Source organism: Gymnogyps californianus, chromosome 20 (assembly GCF_018139145.2).
Source record: "Gymnogyps californianus isolate 813 chromosome 20, ASM1813914v2, whole genome shotgun sequence".
NCBI lineage: Eukaryota > Metazoa > Chordata > Aves > Accipitriformes > Cathartidae > Gymnogyps > Gymnogyps californianus.
In genome coordinates this window covers 9042252-9065351 of record NC_059490.1, presented here as the reverse complement: position 1 = coordinate 9065351, position 23100 = coordinate 9042252, and the positions used below count along the sequence as shown (strand labels likewise).

Genomic DNA, 23100 nt, shown 5'->3' with positions numbered 1-23100 from the left:
AGATGTTTAGTATGTTTCAGCTAAAGTGTTTTTTACAGCATCATTTGTGTTAGCCAAGAAGTCCATCTTTGTAACTTGACATCTTTGTAATATATACTCCTTTTAGTGTAATTTAAAAAAATCAGAAGTCTAAATGAAACATCTGGTGAGCAGCAGTTCAGATCCAGACATACAGGCAGCCTTGTCTGCCAAAGAAGAACATGGCATCTGGAATCAGAGCTGCTAGTTTGGTTCCTGACACTTTTGCTGACCAGGAACTGGTCACTTTAGCTCTCCTTTGGTATAAATAGAGGTGAGAAGGCAGGTGGTATACTTACAGGTATTGAAGCTTACAGAAGCAACACTACTAAAACACTACTAAAAATTAAGTGTAGCTTTCAATGAGAAGGACGGAATATTCCTCAGTTGACTGTAACTCTGTGCATGCTTTGCTCACCTAATTTTGCATCTGAGCCTTGGTTATTCCATGTGCGCTTTCATTTCCGTAATGCGTTGATAGGAGCACATACTAAAGGTGACATCTTCTTGGGGTATTGGCTTCTTTAGACACTCTTGAAATGTTATACTTATGACCTTAGTTTTGCAAGGTACACAACCAGTAGCTCAAAGTACACAGACAAATAGATGCTTGACCTTGTATCTGTACTTGTCTCAGAAGGAAAAGGCAATAAAATAGCTGTGCTGAAAATGTATTTCTGATGCTTGAAACCTTCAAACATAGAGACACGCCCACCCCTCTCCCCACCACCCACCCAAAGAAAATCTGAAATGTTCATGTTTGGAAAATGTCCTTAGCTTTGATAATGCTTGTGTTTATTCTCTTAGTTCATTTCCATTAAAAACAAAACAACATAATAAGTGTATATTAGCTATGTTTCAAGTTCCTCTTCAAATTCATGTCAGTACTTTAAAATGTTTGCTTTAAGTTAAATCCAGGATTCGTACATTCATACATATTTTATGCCCATATCGAATACAGTAATCAGTCACAAGGTTTGTTTTAGTGTGTACTGATTAAAGATCATTCTTAAAGCTGTGGTAGAATGTCTTAATTATTTGTATGTACAGGTTAACATTTTGTCCATGTAACACCTTTTTTTTTTCCTAACAACTGCCAAACACTCTTCAGGTATGTAATGTATGATGGAGACAAAGTAAATCCCCATGATAGAAAACAGACAAATATGACTTAGGTTTTTATTCTTTCTCGTCCTGGTCTTCATGCTAGTTGAAATGCACAAACACATTTAAACATTGTTTGTTCTTTTTTATAAAGAAAACACTTAAACTTCAAAGTCAGGAGAAATGGTGGCTTTTAGGAGAAAAGTGTCAGCTAATAATAGGAGAGAGAGGCTTGTCTGGATGAGAGAGAATTCAGTGAAGTCAAACCTGCTTTTTTTTGTCCAAAAAAGCACCCCAAAACAACAAACCTGCCATTTCTGGGACACAGAATGCTTCATTACTGTCTTAACCTCAAGTGAGTTCTTCACTACAGCTCTAATTAAAAACGTAGGCTTGCTTTTAAAATGCTTTCTCAATCAACCTTGGTATATTTAGAAATCCTTTACCTTAGTAGGTTCTGGGGCAGCTTCCAGGAAAAAAAAAAAAAAAGTTCAGTTTCTTAAAATCCAGTGAGTATGTGTCTCTCTCTTTAAACATGTCTTCTTTTCTTTAAACAGGTCAAAAGACATCGCTTACTCAAGAAACTGAACTTCTGGAATCCCTGCTTCAAGAAGTAGAACATCAGGTGATTATGAGAAGAGTTGAAATGTGTTACATAGATCCCTCCTCAGTCTGCCTTTCTTATTATTTTATTTATTTTTAAACTATTGATGGATATTTCTTGAGGGTATGTTTTCATTTAAGTGGCCTTAGGTTGCACAATTTCTTCTTAAAAACAAGTATGTCTTCTAGAAGTAATGAAAGGTGTTCTCTTCCGTTGCTTGAAAAACTAGTGTGGGGGTTAATAGCAATATCATGTGAAACTACAGAGTTATGTGTGTGGTTAAGGTAACTTAGCATTTAGAGGGTGTGGGTAGATTCTGTTAGTTGTGCTGCCGCCAACCGCATATGAATAGCGGTGGCTGTAAATGGAGAATAAACAAAAATGTTCTGTTTCTCTTGTGCTTTTGAGGAAAACTGAACTGGTTCTAGTTCTTTTATTCCCGTCCACATGTCTTTCCAAGAAGATGACGTGGTGTCACTTTTTTCATCTTGCTTCTGGCTATACTAGTTCAGCTTTTGTAAATGAAATATTCAAGTTCTGCAGAGCTTGATTGTACTTGCCTTGAACAATTTCTGCTTGCTCTGAGGAAATGGAAGGCTTTTCTTCCTTCAAGCATTACTGCATCCAGTAATTATCTTTCAGCAGAGCTTGACATTTTGGGTTGGGGATGGGGATTAAGCTTCTTTGTGAGTGATGCCTCTTGTCCTGTATTCTTTTTTTTTCATTCCCTGCACTGCTTTTGATTCAGTAAGAATGCTAAGCTGGCTTTATCACCTGATCAGCAATTATCATGTTCTCTGTGCACTTAAGTTAATTATTTCATACCTAAAACATATTTCATGTTTGGTCGTCTGTCCGTGTCCCCCCCTCCCTGATTTTGAAAAGACCTGTGTTATTACACTGGTTTTGTAAGATATCTCGAATGGAGTGGATTGAAGTGGGGGTTTTGGCTTGCTGTTTAAGATAATACAGGCTTTGTTTTGTTCAAATTTGGATGAACAAAAAAAAGTACAGTGCTTGGCAATATAGCGGTAAAGGAATAACTAAAATATAAAAGAACTATCTAATGTCACGGGAGCTTGTATCTTTGTGTTGTGATGTATTTAAGCAAATTATCTGAATGTCTAATTAAGTATCCTTTCTGATTGATTTACTTTGTTATTGTTGCCTAAACACAGTAATAGATGTGACTTGGTATTAAGCAGACTTCTTATATATAAATTAGTTTAACCTAAGGAAATGTTGTGGTTTAACCCCAGCCGGCAACTAAAGCACCACACAGCTGCTCACTCACTCCCCCTGCAGTGGGATGGGGGAGAGAATCGGAAGGGCAAAAGTGAGAAAACTCACGGGTTGAGATCAAGACAGTTTAATAGGTAAAGCAAAAGCCGCACGCGCCAGCAAAGCAAAACAAGGAATTCATTCACCACTTCCCATCAGCAGGCAGATGTTCAGCCATCTACAGGAAAGCAGGGCTCCATCACACGTAACGGTTACTTGGGAAGACAAATGCCGTCACTCCGAACGTCCTCCCCTTCCTCCTTCTTCCCTCAGCTTTATATGCTGAGCATGATGTCGTATGGTATGGAATATCCCTTTGGTCAGTTGGGGTCAGCTGTCCCGGCTGTGTCCCCTCCCGGCTTCCTGTGCACCCCCAGCCTCCTTGCTGGTGGGTCTGTACGAGAAGCAGAAAAGGCCTCGACTCTGTGTAAGCACTGCTCAGCAATAATGAAAACATCCCTGTGTTATTAAAACTGTTTTCAGCACAGATCCAAAACATAACATTATACCAGCTACTAGGAAGAAAATTAACTCTATCCCAGCTGAAAGCAGGACAGTGAAGTACATAATAGTTGCTGTAACTTTCATTGTAGAATTTCAGAGTCTTAAATATTCAGGACTTCCCAAATGGGTTGCACAGGCTTTGGAGTGAGACAGAATTAGAATATCTATTTTAATTTCCTAACAGAAATTTCAGAACACATGACCATCAGCTATCATAGGCAAATTCTTAGTCTTAAGAGCTGACAGTTTCAAGGGAAATAAAACCCAAACAAATGGAAAAAAAACCAAAACAAAACCTGCAAGCTTCATTTTACGTTGCATTATGGGTAATCTTTCTGAAGCTGTGACAGACATGCAATTTATTTAAAAACAAAAGTGATCAAAACCTGTGGTTTCTACTAATGACATAAGGATTTTTTTCCTTCTTGTTTTTTCCCATATAGTTACGATCGTGCAGTAAGAGTGAGTTGATATCCAAAAGTTCAGAGATCCTGATGATGTTCCAGCAGGTTCATCGGAAGCCTATGGCCTCGTTTGTCACTACTCCTGTCCCCCCAGACTTCACAAGGTAAGCATTGCATTTCCTTTCTGTTGTAGTTTGAACTTGAAAGCTATCTTACAAAGGTTTGGTTTGCTTGTTAAAAAATGTTTCAGGTAACTTAGAGAGTATCTCTTTCACATTTTACTGTATCACTGTATGGAGGAGGATGTTCCAGTGAGTCTGGGAGGTAGATATATTCTTATGTATGTCAGCCTTTTGTAAAACTAGGACAGGAGAGTACCACTGTATTTTAACATGGGAGTTTGAAAGAGTGGATGGTAGGCAGCTGATGGATATAGGTTGCTGGAGAGGTTGCCTGATACCCACCTCTAGCGAAGGGGAGTCATACTTATCCGCTGTATGAGCTATGGCAATGGTAATCTGTGGGGTAATGTGATTTGGTCCATTTCTGTGTTAAACTTGATATCTCTGACTGAATTTGGGTCCAGGCTTATGCACTGAAAATGATAAACTGCTTAACTGACTCCTCTTAGTAACCTATGCCGCAAGTAGGCTTTTCTGTTCCAGCAGGGCTTATTTTATGTCTGTGGTCCCTGCTGGGGAGTCAGGAGAGTGGGTTCCCGCTGACAATTTTTTTTCTCTTTTACACTTAGTTTACTGATTTGTCCTTTTTCTCTTATTATTGGGTCATTCAGTATATAATTGCAAGGCTCTCATGAGATGCCTCTGCAGGTCACCTTAATTCAGAATATATAGCCAAAATCACTTCATAGCACAATTCTTCATAGAGTGCTGCTAGTGCTGGGTTCTGAGGAAGTCTGTTGAGAGTTTAGGCTAGCTGGCTGAAAAGCATCTCTGAAAAATTGAAAGTAGGAGAAGTCTTAAAAGAATTCCTCAAATAATTTTGTGTTCTCTAGCAAAAATCTGTTTGGCTTGCTTTTAAGTGCAATCTCAAAACTATTTTCCTGACATGTTTTCTGAAAAGAATAATTAAATGCCTCTCTGAGGAGAGTTTAAATCTGAATGTTTGTTTTCCAATGGCAGTAAGGTATCTCCTGCTCTGAAACACAAACCATTTCAGGTTTGTGCTTTCAGCCATGTTTCATCCTTTCTAGAACTACCAAGGAGTCTTACATTAAAAATTGACCATATTAAGAGATTATTAGCCATCACAGGTAAAAGGGCAAATCCTCTTAAATACTTTTGGTTGCTCTTCCCTTCATAACATAAAATACTTGTTTTATTTTGTGATATCACAGGGAGAGGTACGGGGGAGAAGGCTTATAAATGGAATTTTCAGAAGTACTGAAATAACCCGGTGTAGTCCTAGTGAATTTCAGTGGCTCTGGTGACCTAAATCATCTTAAATGCTGCTGAAGATTCCAAAAGTTGGGATTTTTAATGTCATGTTATTCAACTCTAATATATTTATTTCCCCCTCCCTCCCCAGTGAATTGGTTCCAGCCTATGACTCAACTACGTTTGTCTTGGAAAACTTCAGGTAAGAATGTATCTTAAATTACTGTGAATATTGGGAAGCTCTTTATGTTTCTTACGTACATGAGTAGTATTCTTTAAAACACAGAATAGTCTCTACAGAAAACTGTTAGATATGAACTAAGCTATAGGAATTCAATGAAAAATCTCTTGTTTACCAGGTGAACTATTAACCCTAGCTAAACTGTTAAGCTAAAAAGATTTTCCGTGATAACGGCAAACTACTTATCTTTTTTTAAAAAAGATTGGATAATTTTGCAAGGAATACATATATTTGTATGGACACTTAACATTTTGCATGGGCCTCATGCTGCTACACGCTCTGTGCAGCAAGAAGGATGGCTCTAGAGTGTAAGACTGCAAGCGTATAAGCAGCTTACTATTTCATGGAGGGTTTTGCTTTGTCCCAATAGCAAATGTTTTTTCTCCTTTCTCAATAGTACGTTGCGTCAGCGAGCAGATCCTGTTTACAGTCCACCTCTTCAAGTGTCAGGACTTTGCTGGAGATTAAAAGTTTATCCAGTGAGTTATATTTTCAACTAGAGTTGTTATCCCATCCAAAACACTTAACCAGCATCCATATGCTTCTCTTTTAAGGAAACATCAGTTAGTCTCTTCTCATGTTGTATATAAAAAGCTGTATGAAAAGAATGTAATACGGTTGTAGAGTTGATCACCAACCATTGGAGTATTCCCCCTCTGCCTCCGGATACCCAGCATGAACATTCTCAGTATAGTTAATCTGGTTAATTTAAAAGCAATTAAAAATGGGTCTTACCAATATGCCATAGGAACTTTAATAGATATTTTTACCCTTTTTGACTGAGTGGTTTTTGCAGATGTTTCTTGCAGAACTGAGGTATAGAATAACTTACCATGTTAATGAATAATACTTATTTGTGAAGTTCGGAGAAGGACAAGGTATTAGTTGAAGGGGAGTCTGTTTTACTATGCATCCAGTTCTCGAATGCTGACATTAAAACGTGTGTATTGTACTAATGTCCTTTCAGTGGGCTGAATATTCAGATTTCTGAAGCAATATCTGTGTCAATGTTGGAATGTTAACCCACAAGGTGTGATCTTTTTACAGTCCGGTAGTCTGGTCAGTGCTTCCAGGAAGCTCTGGCTGCTACTATAGCTGTGTTTGGAGAAATACGTGTTTAGTGGAGGAGTACAAGTTTTCTTTGTTAGTAATTTACATGGCAGCTTCAGAGAACTGGATTAATCTGGTAAGCCCACATATGCATAGAGTTGTATTCTTGCAATGCGGAGGTGGAGCCCTGTGTGAGTTTTCAGAGTATTGTAAATTGAGGATTGACTACATAAGGTGTGCTGTCAGAAGGCATTAAAATTTATTTTTTAAATGGTAAGTTGAAATGTTTCTTCAACCTAGAGGATTCAAGTTGAGCCATTCTTCATCCTTGATTAAGGTGAGTGTGATGGAGGTTTTGCCATATTTTTTCTTGATTTCTGGCGATTCTAATACTGTTTCTCAGTTAACTGACCTAACTTTTTCACGCTGCATGTTTTTTCTAAAGAAATTGCTCTTCTTTCAAAAATTAAGTAGCTTTGAAATGCAGGTGTATGTAAAATATTTCAGAACTAATGTTTAACCTGAGCTGTTTTCGTGTTGAGAATTTGAGAAGAATTGGACTGTAATAAACTGCTGAGTAGATTTTATGAGCTTTTTTACTGCTTTTTCTGTATGTTAAGTAAATGTTTTTCCAATACATTGACAAGTGTTTGTCTATTCAGTCTTCCACTTAATTGAACCCCTAATAGAGTAATTAAAGCTCTGTTTTGAGATTTATATCTGAGATACCAATACTAGACTGCATGTGTGCTTTCAGATGCAAACTCCATGTTGATTCAAGTTACAGTAAGAGTTCTAGGTCACAGAAGACTAAAAATCAAAACTGTAGCATACAAAGTAGACTACTGCTGCAAATTCTGTATTGATTGAAGCTGTTTTCTAAACTGCAAGGGTATATCAAGGTGTTCTGTTTTGGTTTTTCTGGTTTTTGCTTTCTTTTTTCAATCAATTTATCTCTCAATTTTATTTTATTTCAAGGATGGAAATGGAGTAGTACGGGGCTACTACCTGTCTGTGTTCTTGGAGCTGTCTGCTGGATTGCCAGAGACATCCAAGTAAGCAAACCTGTAGTAAGAGCAGCTGTTTTTTTTCTATTGGCAAAGCATCTGGAGAGGTTTGCAAAAAATTACCTCAAGTTCTGTAGCGCTGCTAGGGACTGATGCGGAGCCCTCTTGAGAAGAATAGTGAGACTTCTGTTGTCCATTGAGCTTTGAATCGTGCCCAAAGATAATATTTTAAAGTTGCTACTCAGTGGCTTTCTTGAGATAAAGAGCAAGCTGGCAAAACAGCCAATAAGAGTATCTGTCTCCTAGTATTCAGTCCTAGAGTTGGTTTACCGCTCTACTCCTATTACTACTTTCTTCCCCCTTGTACTGTTTATGTAAGTGTTCAGTAAAATTTTAAGACTGAATCACCTCTTCAGCTGGGCACGCAAGCCTCCCAGGAAGTGCAATTCTGTTAAACTTGACGCATTCAGCAATTCTGACATCTTTATTTTGGTATTAATACCTGTAATCTTCTCCTGTGTAGGTATGAGTACCGTGTAGAAATGGTTCACCAGTCCACCAACGATCCCACCAAAAACATAATTCGAGAGTTTGCCTCTGATTTTGAAGTTGGAGAATGCTGGGGTTACAACAGGTTCTTCCGTTTAGACTTGCTAGCCAACGAAGGCTATTTAAACAGGCAAAATGACACTGTGATCCTAAGGTAAGGAAGACAACTTAGTGGGACTCTTTTCTGCTATCACTTCACAAAGTATCACACCTACTACTGAAATAGGAAATAATTAAGTAGTTGAATTTAAAGTAATTGTGACATGTTTTGTCATAAATGGATTTCACTGTCATAAGCTTTAGAGAACAGAATGTGCTGAAGGGAGTTGTGGAAACTTTAAGTATATCTCTTTCTTTGAGAAGTAGCTACACTTGACGCTAATAAGCCCGGGTTAGAGATCTGTAGCCAACTGAAATAAAGGAAAAGGGTGTTTTCTCCCCCTCTTCAGAAACAGTTGTAGTGAGCATAGGAGAACTTTGGGAATAAAGGAAGTCTGTAATTAAAGAGAACTAATGCTGTCAATGGGAATTGCAATGTTATGACAAAATATAGAAACTTTATCCATCTACTTCAAATATTCTCTGTACAGTCCTACTCTCGTGCCTGTTAAATGCTCTGCAGTGTGTTCATTTTGTTAGTGTTGGTTTGTGAAGATAACCACCTCTCATATAACTGCCTCTCCTACAAAAGACTTACTGTTGCCATTCAGTGCGTTCAGGATACTGAGTATAGAAGTACAAGTTGTCTGCTAAGTTTATTTCATCGCTAGGTTTCAGGTTGTATGACGTTCTTACGCAGGGCTCTTTGGATTTTTTGGACGGGGGGAACAAAAACAAAAAACAAAACAAACAAAAAAAAAAAACCAAAAAGCCTTTTCAAATGTTCCTCTGAAGGTTCCAAGTGCGCTCACCGACCTTCTTCCAAAAGTGCCGAGATCAACACTGGTACATTGCTCAACTGGAAGCAGCTCAGACGAGTTACATCCAACAAATAAATAATCTTAAAGAAGTAAGTGGGATGTATATTCATGTAAAATCACCTTTTACTGACCAGTAATTACCTGTTTTAGGCTACAATGTTCATGTTTGACAACTGCGTTTATTTGGGTTGCTATTCGTAGTTTGATACTGGAGTTATTAAAATAGTATATATGCAAGTCAGCAAACTTACTTGATTTGATGATGGTGCTCCATTGTCGTCTTCTGTATACTTTTGTGTATCCTTCTAATATTTAAGAGGCTTGCGATTGAACTTTCCCGGACTCAGAAATCACGAGGCATTTCACCTCCAGACACTCATCTTAGTCCCCAGAATGACGATGGTCCAGAAACAAGATCAAAGAAATCTGGACAAAGCACTGAAGTACTACTTGAAAATGTTGCTGCTCCAGGATTAGTGCGAGATAGCAAGGAAGAAGAGGAAGAGAAGATCCAGCATGAAGACTTTAATGTAGGAATTGTCTTTTTCCTGCCTCTTTGTTTATGTGTGGCTTTTTATGATTGGATAGCAGTAGAAACATAGGTGAACTTCTGAATTGTAAATGAGATTTATTATCCTCTGTATGGCAATAGGAGATAACACACTGGAGAGCTAGCAGTGAGAGATGACACTAGAGAGATGTTCCAGAACAGAGCTGATAGATCCCACCACAAAAGAGTTTCCAAGTTGCAGCTGAAAAAACAACTCCTCTGTTTGTTACCAGCCTTTATTGTGCTTTGAGACCCTCCTAACTCCTGTACGATAGTGTGACACTCTGGGGGGAGAGAGTTTCTGTTCATAGCTGTTGGTGAATGCATCAAAATGCAACTGCAATGTTTCTTTTTATGAAGACTCGTTCTGTTTTTCCTGTAGCACGAGCTCTCCGATGGTGACTTGGATATAGATCTTGCTGGAGAAGATGAGGTGAACCACCTTGATGGTAGCAGCTCTTCAGCTAGTTCGACGGCAACTAGTAACACTGAAGAAAATGATATTGATGAAGAAACTATGTAAGTAACTTAAAATGCCTTTCAGATCATCACCTTGTCTCCCAGGGTAATCCTCCTAATTCCAACGCAGACTGATTCATTTGCTATATCACAATTAGGGCTGTGGGGGATTCCAGTGCAACGTGAGGGGTGTTTCCTATACTGGAAACAACATGAACCGATATAGTTAACGCTAAATGTTGAATTTTCGGTCGGCTAGTTACTATCTTTCCGGTCTCTTTGTTTATGTTAGTGTTGTATTCTGTCTTTGACAAGTGATAGTCTGTGAAGATTCTTTCCCAAAACACTATTAAGAAATCTATTTCTACACTGTAATGAAAGAGAGGTTTGGTATTAGGAAGTGTGGTAGTAGTAGGAGAGTGATAAGGACAGTTACTTAAACTAGAGAATTTAAGGTTCTTGGCTGAGACGATGTCAAATCCTAGAATCTTCATTAAAACATGAGAACATGTTGTAACACATACAAATATAGAAGTTTGCAGGATCAGATTTTACAGTCTAGATACGTATGGCACTCTTGGACTCTTGGTTAGTGAGTCAGTCATTTAATTAACACACTTTGATTTGTTCAGATTGTGTAGCTTGGAATGCAGAAGATACTATTTACAGTGCTTCATGGTGTTTTCAAGGTATGTGCCATAACGTTTAACAAGAGCTGAAAAAAGCTAATAGTTGTATTCTTTTTCCACCCCAATCATGTCCTAAGGTCTGGAGAAAATGACGTGGAATATAGCAGTAATATGGAGTTGGAAGAAGGAGATCTCATGGAGGATGCAGCAGCCGCTGCTACTCCTGGAGCATCAGGTATGAAAAACAGCCTTCAGAATTCCCATATATGTGAAATGCTGCTGGATTCCTTCCCCTGTTCTTCTTGGAAGCAACACCAAGCTGTGTGTTCTGCAGGCATTTCTATTTTTGGAAATGCTGCATCATGTGGTTTGTACTGATTATTGCAGTGTAGCAGAAACATTTCACTGGTTCAGTAAAAAAAAAGGGGGGGGAAATTTTCTGAATCTGCTTGTTTAAAAATGATGCATAAGTTTGGAGGGAGGCTTTTCTGCCTCTTTGAAACCCCTTCCATTCCAATCAAAAGTAGACTGACAAGCAATTTTTACTGATGTCTGTGTGGCCTCTGAATGCGTGACACATTCACTTAGGTTTTACTGCACTGTAAAACCTGAAGTACGTGGAGGGAATGAACTAAAGAATCCTTACAAGTCAAGCAGACATACATTTTAAATGTGATAATGAAAAGGCGCTCTTAAGATTTCGTGCAGCCTAGAGATGATTGTAGCCCAAATTAGCCATAGGTTAATAAGATTCTGAAAGAAAGATATGCATATGGAATCTAAGTATATTTATTTATGGCAAAGATACCAGAAGTGGCATTCACTGGAAGTGGTATTTATGCTGCTGTGGAAGTCTGCTAGTGCTTGAAAGACAGAATTCCTTAACTGTCCTGCTTTTAGCTGCTATTTCAAAACGACTTGAAAATTTCTTGAGCTAGGAAGTTGAGGGACATGTCTGTTTCCTCCTGAAAGGATGGCCTTTAGAGTAGGAGCACAGTGGCTCTAGAAAACAGCATTTATTTAGGAGCTTTTAGAAAGTAATTTTTAACAGCACTTGTAAAAGCTGACACATTCTCTTCACTTGAGCTTCTTGCATTTACCTGCTTGCAGTTTTCCAGTCTGAATGTTAGTAGTGTCACCTGTCTGTTGGAAGGGAGTTCTACTAAACTGTACAATTTTAACCTGACAGATCTAACTATTTTCTCTGAAGACTTCATCTTTTGAGTGCCTTGGCCACTGTGTAGTGGGAACATCGTAACATAGAGCAGAACTTAACTGAAGATCCCTACCCCCTTAATCTAATTGAAGGGGGGGACACACGGGGACACCTAGAAAGTTTATGTGCATGTCGCCAGAATAAATGCTCTTTGTATTGATTTGTTTACCAGTCTATTTATTAAGAGATTTACATAAAAGGTATGAAGTGAAATACTCTTTTTTTTTTCTTTTTTTCTTTTTTTCTCCCCTTCTTCTTTCTCTCTGGTGCTTTTTAGCTTAAACTTTTAGTTAGAACCATATCCGATTGGTTTCAGAATCCATAAATCCATGACATAATACTGATGTCTTGTTAAGTTCCTTGGAATGTTTTCATTCCTAATCTGCTTGTAGAACTCTGTCTCTTTATTTTTACAGGGAATAATGCATCACCTGTGTCACGTGTACGCACAGTCTTTCTCTAACTCTTCCTTAGGTTCTAGCCATGGCTACACCAGTGCAAGTGGAAGACCTTCAAGGCGGGGAGGAAGTGCCCTAGGCTCAACAGCCAGTAGCAGTTTACTAGATATAGATCCCTTAATTTTAATCCACTTGTTGGATCTGAAAGACCGAAATGGTATGGAGAACCTTTGGGGCCTTCAGCCACGTCCACCTGCCTCTCTTTTGCAGAATAGAGGTAACTGTACATCACATACCAGATGATTTAATTCCAACCTGGAAATGTCTCTGAGAATGCAGTCCCAGAGTTAGAAGCAGATTTGAGGAGGGGAGGGGGAAAAGAGGATGGCAGGCGGTCCTTTTCATTGATAGCTAGACTTCATCTCCTCATCTGTGCTCATCAGCGTGCTGCATCTTACTGCCTGCTCTAACACATTCTTTGTCTTAATGGTTGACCTCAGCTTGAGAATGCGGATGACTCGACTAAAGCCAGAAGGGTGTATCAAGGAGGGTCTTCTCATCTTTTCTTGGGGGATGTGACTGAACCGGCTGGCTGTTTTGTGTAGCAACGTTGTAGAGATACAGTTCATGCGCTGTCTTTGTCTGCAACTGTGGGAGATGAATGAAAGGCCCGTTTCTAGAAGGGGTTAGCATTGAAAGACAACACAAAACAGCTGTCTGCTGAGGAAGCAGTTACACCTCTCACTTCACACAGTTTGTAAACTTAGTGGCTGAGAGTACTAGGAGCACAGTGTATACTAACTAGAAAATAAATCCTGGAATTTACTTTTGTATGAAAAAGGCATTTAAAACAGAACTAGAAAAATGTGCATAGTAGTAGGGCTGGAAAAGCACATGTAAGCACTTGTGGAAGAAAAACGGATCAAAATGTCAGGATCCAAAAATAGCGATGGTATTTAAATAATTGAAGACTTCAAAGAGTATTTGTGGTTCAGTTAGGACCCTTCAACTGAAAACAGCAATTAACTTCATGTGCAGCAAAAGCGAGAGAGCTGGCAATTCTGGCACCCGTGGCAATTACTAAAGGTTGCTCATTTCTCTTGTTTTGTTAGTGAAGAATTGAAATTAAATCAAACCTCACTAATACATTTATCATGATTAACACTTGTTCGGAGCTAGCTGGCCCACTACCGCAACATCTTATTTCAGGTCATTCTGAAACAACCATTTGGTGACTTAACAGAACAGAAGAGAAATAATGGTCCATTTGCTACAAAAAAATGCTTGCTTTTGCTGCAACAATGACATCGGTGTTATTGAATCTAAAAGCTAGCTCAAACGATTTGTTCCTTTGATTAGCTTTTTAAATGTAGTCACATAAACAGTCAGATGAATTTTCAGCTGAATGTAATCCATATTTCCAAAAATGGAAGTCACTTCCGTAAGTACGAAAAGGGGAGGCAGCACGTGAACTGTAAGTCTCAGCTCTGTTTTGCCTGGAAAAAGGCCTAGACAAGAGGACCTTAAGAGAGAGGATTGCACTTTGTGCTGTACTACTCAAGCAAGATTAATCTCTCCTGTTGTGTTGAATGGCTTCCTGGTCATCTTTAGCTACTGGCTACAGAGCTGAAATTACCTGTTTTGCTGCTGTTCCCTTAAGGTTTGACTGTTCCCAGAGCTTATTCAAGTCAGTCAGCTAAGAGAAAGCTGCTCTTACATTTGGAATTTGCCAGACTTCACCTCCTAAGGTGAAGGTTTCGAAGAGCCGCTTGGCTTTATGGTTTTGAACAGCTGAATTTGCAGTGAAACGCAGAATTTATAATGTTTCAAATAGACATCAAAGTTGATCTAATTCTGGCTGCGCAGCATGTAGCCTTAGTCAGGTATTAGCTCTTCGACCTGATCTTCTGGTTTTAGGTACTTAAGGGAATTCCTTCCCTAGCTTCAGATTTCTTTGAGTTCTGTATGTTAATATGATATGTTGGTGGTATGAGAATCTTATACACACACTCAACAAATTTTATAAAAACACGTAAGAAATTTGACATAAACTGGCAACCAGGCTTGTGAACTCAAGCTTGTCTGGCAGTATAGAGTAGTAGCTCAGTTGTCATCAGAATTCATGCAGCAGTATTGGGAGCCTTGCTTCTTCCAGTGAGCCGGTTTTTGGGGCCTTCTTCCGTGGCAGGCAGGGAATGAAAATCTGCTGTCTCCGTAGCTCTGCAGTGCTTGCAACCTAAATATTATGGTGCCGTACCAGTACAGAAGAATGTCTCTGTCCCTCATTTTTACAGCAGGGCAAAAGGTAGAATTCTTATAGCTGTTAAAAATAGATGTCTATTTTTATTTGAGAACAGTTTTACTTACCTGTTGTGTTCTTCAACTTTTCCTTTGGTAAAGCGTCATCTTATTCTCTGAAAGATCGAGATCAGCGGAGACACCAGGCAATGTGGCGTGTGCCACCTGACTTGAAGATGCTGAAAAGACTTAAAACTCAGATGGCTGAAGTTCGAAGCAAAATGTCTGATGTAAAAAACCAACTATCAGAAGTGAGAAGCAGCAATGCTGGCTCGTGTGATGGACAGCCCAGCTTCTTCTCCATTGAGCAAGGTGCTTTAGCTGCCTGTGGAACAGAAAGCTGCAGCAAGCTGCAAGAAATAGGAATGGAACTACTGACAAAGTCTTCAGTTACCAGTTGTTACATAAGGAATTGTAAGTGCATAGAAAAGGGGGGATTTAAATGTCACCCTTACAGATGTCAGTTGTATAGGTGGTTTATATATTCAGGCATCTGGAAGTAGACCTTTTAGAGTTACTCGTACTCAAGTTCAGCTGTAAGAACCTAGAAACGTAAAACCTGCACTGCCTTTGAGTAAGTAAATGTTACTGAAACTGGTTTCAGCCCTACTCTGTAAAAGCACCAAAACTTCTGATCCACAACCAGTAATGCACCTAATGCAGTGAGAATGTTCTGAAGTTTAATCCGGTATCGAACTGGTCCTAGCTGAAGGTCGTTTCTTGTTGACTGCTGCTCTGCGTCTGGCCCATCTGTGAACCTGAGGATGTTTCACCATGCTTGCCAGTGAACAAAATTAAAGAATTCTAGACTTTTTATACTTTAGTAACTTGAAATCTTGTTAAAATTCAAGTAAGCCCAGGTTCTCTCTGGAGAGACTTTGCCTTTTGAAAGGTGGCTTCTTTCAAAGAGGTGCCTGTGTATCAGTCTGTTCAGGTGCTGTTGCTGAGTCCTAGTGGCAGCACTGGTAAGCCAGTGTGGAATCTTTTGGCTACCAGCATGAAGGCTGTGCAAGTGCTTTGTTGCTTCTGATCCTGAATAAAAGTACTGATTGTTAATCCTTTCTCACTTCCCTCTTGCCTGGGAGAGATGAGTTTCTGGCCTTCTGGGTTTTGATTCAAGTTACTGCTTGCATTTTGAAGCCAAGATGAGTAAGAAATATATTATAAACGAGTGGACTAAAGAACTGGTAGAATAGTTCTATTCCTCTCCATCCCTTTCAATACTGACCTGCAAAACGGGGCTTTTGCAACTCCAGCAGCAGTCTGTTTTGCATTTCATCACTCCCACAGAGCAGAGAATTTCTTCCCCGATGGTGCACTTTAAGAGAAAGAGTTTTATTAAAGTTTGCAGCCCTGAATTGTGCCATCAATAAGCCACAGAAGGATCAAGCCACTTTACAGTACTCTGTAAAACAGGAGCAGTCTTCTGACTTGCATTGAAGCCTAGTTTCCCCCACCTTTATGGGGTGTGGTGACAGGAGAACTTGGTGTTTTGCTGTTCCAGTTACCACTCCTCCATTCCTCTACCTAGAGGAGTTTCTGTAGCAGGATCCACACTGACGCATGCTTGGAGAATGGTTAATTTGGGAAGTGGTAAACAGCGTGAGTCCCATGACCTGCCTTTCACTCTTGCTTTTGAGGTCCTTTGTTACATTGGACTTTGAATTTAAGAGCTGAAGGGATGGTTTTGGCTATCCTTATCCTTTATACTTTCATGATGGCTGATGGACTCTGGATGACGGCTTTCTGAAGGATGTCTTAGAGTAAGGCAAGGGAATGTTACTTGTGTAGTCTTGGCCACATCCATAATGAGCTAAGCTTCCCTCCAGCCCACATCTTTGACAGGAAGGGTGTGGAAGGAGTTTTGTGCAGGTTGGGAGTTAATGAGCAATGAGACTAATATGGAGCTTAACTTCACTTAAAACAAGCATAAAGACAGAATACTGCAGCAGTTTGACTGAACACTTGTCGCATCTTAAAATATTTTTGCAGCCGCAAGTAAGAAAAGCAATTCACCCAAACCTATTCGCTCTGGAGCAGCAGGTAGTCTGTCTTTACGAAGAGCTATGGACTGTGGGGATAGCAATCTTCGTTTAAAGGGAGACAGTCAAACTTCTGAAGGTAAACAAGGTTATCTTTACTTGTGTGGTGGGATGCATCTTGCATCTGTTGTACCAAAGCTTTTCAAGAAGTCTTTTACTTGGCAACTGAAGTTTCCCTGAAACTTGACTGGATCCTTTCTCAAATCTAGTTGACGTTATTGTACCTTTGATAGCTGATCTGCTGTGAAACAGTGCCGCACAGCTGACTTACCGGAATGTAAATATATGTGTTACATGTTATGTGTGGTCTCTCTGAAGATGTTTCAGGAGCGAACTTTATAGTGAAAATCGTAGATCAAAAAGTGCTGACCCAGGCTTAAATTGTGATTTGACTTAAAGGGAATTCAGGAAAACTCCAGATACTTGTGATGAAAGAATTGTATGATATTGCTGCTCCTGAGTTTTATGATGGCCTTTCTTAAGTGGTAATGAAACGAAGTACCTAACTCGGGAATTGGTATTTTGCCCCTCTCACGTGTTCACAGGAGGAACGGAGTATCGCAGTTTTCTTATAATGCTAAAGAGATACAGAAGGTTTGGGTGAGAAACTGGAAAATACCGCAAAGTCACTACACAGCGTGACTGTGACCTTTGTGCCCAGTTTCACCCTTGTCCACGACTAGAAAGGCTGCATTACTGCAGCCAAACGGCTTTGCATCTATAGCTGGGAAGATGACAGTGACGAGGGTGTCTGTGTTACGAGAAGATAAGTAGAAGATAAGTTCTAACTACACAAGATGGGAAAGGATTAATCTGTACGTACCTGAGTCTCCCATCAGAAAGGGCAGCTGAAACAGAAGCTCTACGTGTTCAGAGAGTGGATGTCAAATGATACGTGTTGCGCATACATTGACTTGAAAACGTAAGGTTTTGAGAGTGAGGGTGGGGAAGGTGCGCTTGTGCATACACGTGTTTGGAACCAAACTGGTGACGTAAAACAACGGGATGTTTAGTTTTTTTTGAAATAAAGCTCGCTGTGCTTTGAGTTTCTCTCCTTCTTTTCTCAGGTGGCATCGGGAGTTCCAAGTTGAGCGGTCGGCATCACTCTGCCAGGCCCCTGGCTAACAGCGGTGCTGCTGAGGCCCTGCCGAAGCCAGAGGACAGACCTTGTGAAGGTTCAGATTCCGATGTGGGAGTTCCTGGCCTAAATGGCTTAGCTGCTGTAGAGAAGACCAGAAAAGTTGGTGCTCTAGGGTAAGGGTTTTATTCTTTTTTTCCTCTTGTTATCTCCTCCCCCACCCTCCCTTGATCTAGAAAAAAAAAATACCAATCTACTAAAAGCAGGTGCTTGTAGCATGGAGGAATTACTTTGAAGTTTACTTGGTTGCTGCTGTTCCCTCTGGGTATCAATTTTTGGTTTTATAACTAGGTTACAAGTCGTCTTTTCTTTTTTTTTTTATTTTTTCTTTTATTTTGATCAGCTGTGGATGTAGTCTGACACTTTGATTTGAAATGCAGGCCCAGTCTGTTTTCCCACTATTCCTTGCAAAATGTCCTCTAACTGAAATTTATCACTTTTGATTTCCTCATTTGAGACAGTATTTTTCACTGTAACTCTACTTTTCAGCAATTTCATAATAACTCCCTGTTGGCTAACTAAGCGAAGTGCAATGGAGTACTCAGTTGCTTGGTTTTTTTTTCTAAATAGCAAGCGTCACGATTTTTGAAAAATACTCATCATAGACTTTTCCAGGTTTATTTTCTTCAGATTTTAAATGCTTCTGAATCAATCAAAGCTGGAAGTTTAAGTGGATATGCAAGAGCTTTAAACAATGAGTAGAAGTAGAAATGGCACTAAAAGGATTTGTTTCCATAGCTGGGTTAAAGCTGAATTTCTAACATGGGTTTTTGTATTTCTCTTAAATTCTTTCTTAAGATCAAATTCTAAAGGATGTCGTACAGAAGGAGCGCAGTCAGGCGGTCTGGAAAACAACTCTGAAACTGGTGAACTGCAGGGTATGCTTTCTGACGGTGCTTCTGCAGGGCCAGAAGAAGGTAAATGGGATGTTGTAGAGGGCAAATGCAGTGTGACAGCACTCTGGTCTGTGATGATCCATTTCTGTCATGGAAGTAGCTTGAGGGGGAAAGAAAAAGAGGCGGGGGGAAAAAACCCAACAAAATCCAAACCCTGTTTTCATGGCTGTTGAACTTTGCTGTAATATTTGGCAGCTGTGGTATAAATCTGAATGAGAACATCTCTGTGTCTCTGCTGTCTGGGGAGAAATAGCAATGTTGTGGTGCAAGAGGAATGTGAAGACCGGGCAGATAACGTTATATGGTGCAGCCTGTTTCTCTGGGCTACTAGTTGCTTTTTGTACCTCTTGATACGTCTCCAGGTCTTTGCTTTGGTGTTCAGTTGCATGGCCTTGAAAATAACTTCTTATCTAATTAAAATAGTAGTCAGTGACCTCGGCTTTTAAGTCTTCTGCCTTCAGGGACAAACCACATTGGTAACTACCTCCACGTCCGCACTAGAATCTCTCCAACACTTCATTCGTGTCGGGTGTTGTGGTACGTAAGCCAGTTTCCTTAGAGACTTGGAGGAAACTTTTCCCCCTCCCTTCCTGCATCCTTTCCATGCTGGAAAAAAATATTACTGCCTTCTTTTTTGAAAGTCCATGTAGAAGAGTTTTTTCTTATCTTGCTAAAACTCTCCTGCCTTCCACCCCTGCACTAATTTGAATTTCAATGACTGAATTGTAGCGCAAAGCCTATATTAAGGTGCCAGCATCCATCTCTATCTGCAGTGTGCAATATTGTGTAGGAGTTGGCATTTACAGAAGGTCTCTCAGTGACAAAACTGAATTTCTGCTCTTAGTCACTGCAGCGTGATCGTGATGCGCTCCCGCAGCTCTCCTATTATAGCAGAGAGCCTAATAGGAAAATGTTTTAAAAACTGAAATACTTCATTGTTAAAAACCCCAGGAAACAAATATTACCATTTTTTTCCTTTCAGAGGAAAAACTACAGTAGACTTGGCACCTCGCTTAACTACTTGCTTTTTCTTAGCAATGAGTATCGGCTCTTAAGAAGTAAAAGAACAGAGCAAACCCCTTTTGTCACCTGCAAAACTGTACAAAAGGGAGAGTTTTGACTGCTGTCAATGCACACTCAAGGTCTGGCAAAACAACAGAAGCCGCCTTGATTATCAACAGCTACGGTTCTTTTCTGTAGGAAAAGCACGGGTTTTGTGTCTCAGACTTGAGTAGAGTATTGCTGCTTGAAGGGTCTGGTAGGTACATCTGCTCCACGGCTCCTACTGCCTCTTCACTGTTAAAAAAAGCAGCCTTTATTTTCTGTCCTAATCGTAGAGGTAGGCTGAGCAGCTGGCGGGGGAGTGCAGCTCCGACAGGAAGGAGCTGTGGACACCTGAGTCTGCGCTCAGCCGGCGGCACGTTGGAACTGCTCCTCTTGAGCTGAGCTGCACAGCAAAAGCAGGCTGTTTTCAAAGCTGGCACCCACTGTTCTGTCAGATTCCTTAGCGCTTTGGTAAATACATTTAGCTTTGAACGTGCTCCTTCTCTCTTGTTCTGCTGCCAGCTCTTGGTATTTGATATGGGTAACTCTTACGTGTGAAAAAAGTTGAATGCTCCAGCTACATAGATCTTACTGCTGTCATTTTTGCCTTGTGGTTTTTGGTTTTTTGGGTTTTTTTTGCAGCTGGGGTATGTCAGAAGCATGTCCTTCATCTCCTACCAGGAATGAGCAGTGACAGTGACATTGAATGTGACACAGAAAACGAAGAGCAGGAGGATGCCACCTCTACCTCGGAGGGGTTTAACCATGCCTTCTCTGTCCAGTCCTCAAGCGAAGGTAGAACTGACTGTGTAGCCCACCTTCCCAAACGCTCCTGCGCCTCTGCCTCAGAGCTCCTGTGGTACAGAACGCTGCAGAAGCAGAGATCCCTGACGGTGCTGTAGAGGCATTAAAGCTCCAGCCAGCGCCAGTAAGATTTGGAACTCCTCTCTTGGGATCCTAATTAAAACCAGATCAAAACAGGAGAGGGGAACTCTTTCTAGCCTTGAGAATTCAGTTGAGGTGAGTCTCCCGGGGAAGTGTTGGAAAACCCATAGCTCTGCCTCTTCTGAATTGGAACTCCCTGTGTACCAGGATCCGCACTGGAAGCAGGCTAATTTCAGGGAGGTAACCACTGCCTTAGACACGGATTTGCATCTTAATTGGCAGGAATGTGCTTTGAGCAGTTCGGTGCAGTTTCAAAAACTCATCTCGTATTTCTTTGAAAAGCTTTAACCTTCTGATCAAATGAAAAGCTGTGAGGTGACAGCTGACGCTAGGTGAAGTCGACTTTTGCCCTGAATAAGCATCCCACACCGCATCAGCAGCACGGCCTAACAGCTCGGCTCAGTAGTTGGAGTTTCCTGCTTTGCTGTGTGTCTGTAGCAGGCACTAAAACCTCACAACTCATCAGAAGAATTAAAACATCGCTCATATCTGTGCTTGACTTGGAGGTATCTTAACTTTAAAACCTTGTGGCAGTCTTAACTCTGGGTCAAGCACGTCATGTACCGGTATGTTAGGGATGAAGTACAACACAGCGGGCCTCGCAGGTGATGGAGCATTAACTTGCTGTGTTCCGATTGCTCATCTGGTAAAGGTTACGGGGTTTTTGTTTGGTTTGTTTTCAGCCTCGGAGCGGTGCTCAGTGTTCCCAGAGGGTGATCCAGTCGGTCCTGATGATCTCAGCTTTGTTACTGGAGAAGACAGCACCAGGTAACTGTAACTGCTTGCCGTAGCTAGCCGGTGAGGTGGCTGTAGCCTCTCCCGTAGTGCTCCTCGAGCTGCAGAGGTCAGAGGCAGCGCTCATCTCCTTGCGAGTAGACAGGCGGGCGTTTGTGCGGTCCGTCGTGCTGCCGTCTGCCACCGGGAGACCAGGAGCAGGCAGGTGAGCCCCGATCTGCTTCTCCGTGGCTACCCGGCCTCCCGGGGCCGCGCAGCCACCCGTGTTTTTAAGGCAGTCTTTAGGAGTGGTGCAGTGCGGAGGGAGGGCTGGCTGAGTTTCGCGTGCTTTTGTAATCGTCAATAGAAAACTCTGATTGGACTGAAGTACCTGGCATAAAATTTTGCCTTGTAAGATTGTGTTTGCTTGAAGCCTTCAGACTGTCCCAGCGTGGGGGTTTTTGATGAAAGCTGACTTTCTTTGGAGCAGATAGAGAACGGGCTTGGGGCCTGAAGACCTGCCGGCTCGTCTCCCTGGGAAGAGGTACGTTTGTTCACTGGAGCTTAGGCCGAGGCTGCTGTTACGGCTGTGTGCGCACTCCCTTCTGTCCGATACCCTTGTGTGGTTCTTCTACAGTCGTCTTAAACCTGTGACTGGGGCCAAACGACCTTTGAAGGCCTTACGCTAAAGATTGCGTTCCTGCTGGCTCTGCCAGCTTCAGACGCTCTGAAAAAAACGTCCAGAAGGCGCTGGAGCCCTGTTTCAGGCTGCGTGTCCCAGCGTGGCATTGGCGTAACCGCGGGTGTGTGAGTGTCCTCATTTTAAACGGTTAGGGACTGCGTGTGGGAGACTGCCCCATCCCGCAGACGCGATGGATCCGGAGGTGGGGTAAAATGGCTGGCGCGGAAGTTGTTTTCCTCCGCCTGTGGTGTGGACCAGCTGACCCCATTGCCAAACTCTTTGCCACTGTGCGTTGCGTTTTGAGCTGCTAAACTATTTGTGAAGCTATGACGAAAGCTGGATACCTGGTTAGTGACAGAGCATGAGTAACTGTAACCGATAGTTGTCCTTGTCTCGGCTGGCTGTACTGATGTTCATTTCTGTATGAATGTTCCACAGTGTAAGTAAGTGCTGTACAACTCCTAGTTTAAAACTGTTTGCACTTTGTTAATAAAATGAATGTTGAAATCTGGTGTGAAGTTGTTGATGTTTGTGTGTAAGTAAGTAAAATGGTACTTGCCCTGCCTGCTAGGGTAAGTAAGTAAGTAGTGCACTGGTGCCAAGCCTGACTTGCCCTTTAGTACCGAGTTGCTGTAATGCCTGGCGGCTTATTGAAGAACTTTTTCCTGCTGTACACCTGTCACTTTTTTCCTGAATTATTCAAGGAAAAGCACTTAAATCTCAGATTTTTAAAGCCACGTTTGTAGAAGCCAGACCAACTGCTTGAATCTCCTGTATTCAGATAGGACCTGAGGAGGATCCATGGTTTTTACCCCAACCTGGTTTTGTATTTCCCAGCCCCAGGAAGGCGGTGCAGCCCCGAGCTGCCTCGTGCGCAGCCTGTTCAGGTGCGGAGCACTGAAGGTGGCCCCCGCCGAGCTGCACGCTATGGTGGTGTGTTGTGAGTGTTTACTGTTGTACGGGGCTGCATGTTGATTATTATACAGGGCTCAATTAGCAGTAATCACGGA

The 23100-nt window shown here is 41.2% G+C and overlaps 1 protein-coding gene across 7 annotated transcripts in view; it reads left to right on the top strand.

Moving 5' to 3' along the window:
- The window catches only part of TRIM37 (tripartite motif containing 37), a 31063-nt gene extending 8545 nt beyond the window's left edge, over positions 1-22518 (top strand). For 2 of the 7 annotated variants that reach the window (XM_050908753.1, XM_050908750.1), the window contains 17 exons: positions 1680-1747; positions 3955-4079; positions 5464-5514; positions 5951-6032; positions 7582-7658; positions 8134-8313; positions 9054-9168; positions 9397-9609; positions 10012-10148; positions 10855-10952; positions 12408-12608; positions 14732-15043; positions 16622-16750; positions 17739-17925; positions 18608-18726; positions 20431-20544; positions 21378-21466. In XM_050908753.1, the coding sequence (XP_050764710.1) occupies positions 1680-1747; positions 3955-4079; positions 5464-5514; positions 5951-6032; positions 7582-7658; positions 8134-8313; positions 9054-9168; positions 9397-9609; positions 10012-10148; positions 10855-10952; positions 12408-12608; positions 14732-15043; positions 16622-16750; positions 17739-17925; positions 18608-18726; positions 20431-20544; positions 21378-21466 (2297 nt within the window). Of the gene's footprint in view, positions 1-1679; positions 1748-3954; positions 4080-5463; positions 5515-5950; positions 6033-7581; positions 7659-8133; positions 8314-9053; positions 9169-9396; positions 9610-10011; positions 10149-10854; positions 10953-12407; positions 12609-14731; positions 15044-16621; positions 16751-17738; positions 17926-18607; positions 18738-20391; positions 20545-21377; positions 21467-21898 lie in introns of those variants that run through there. The other 5 variants (XM_050908749.1, XM_050908748.1, XM_050908755.1 and 2 more) reach the window with 5 other exon arrangements.
- Positions 22519-23100: the final 582 nt, after the last annotated feature.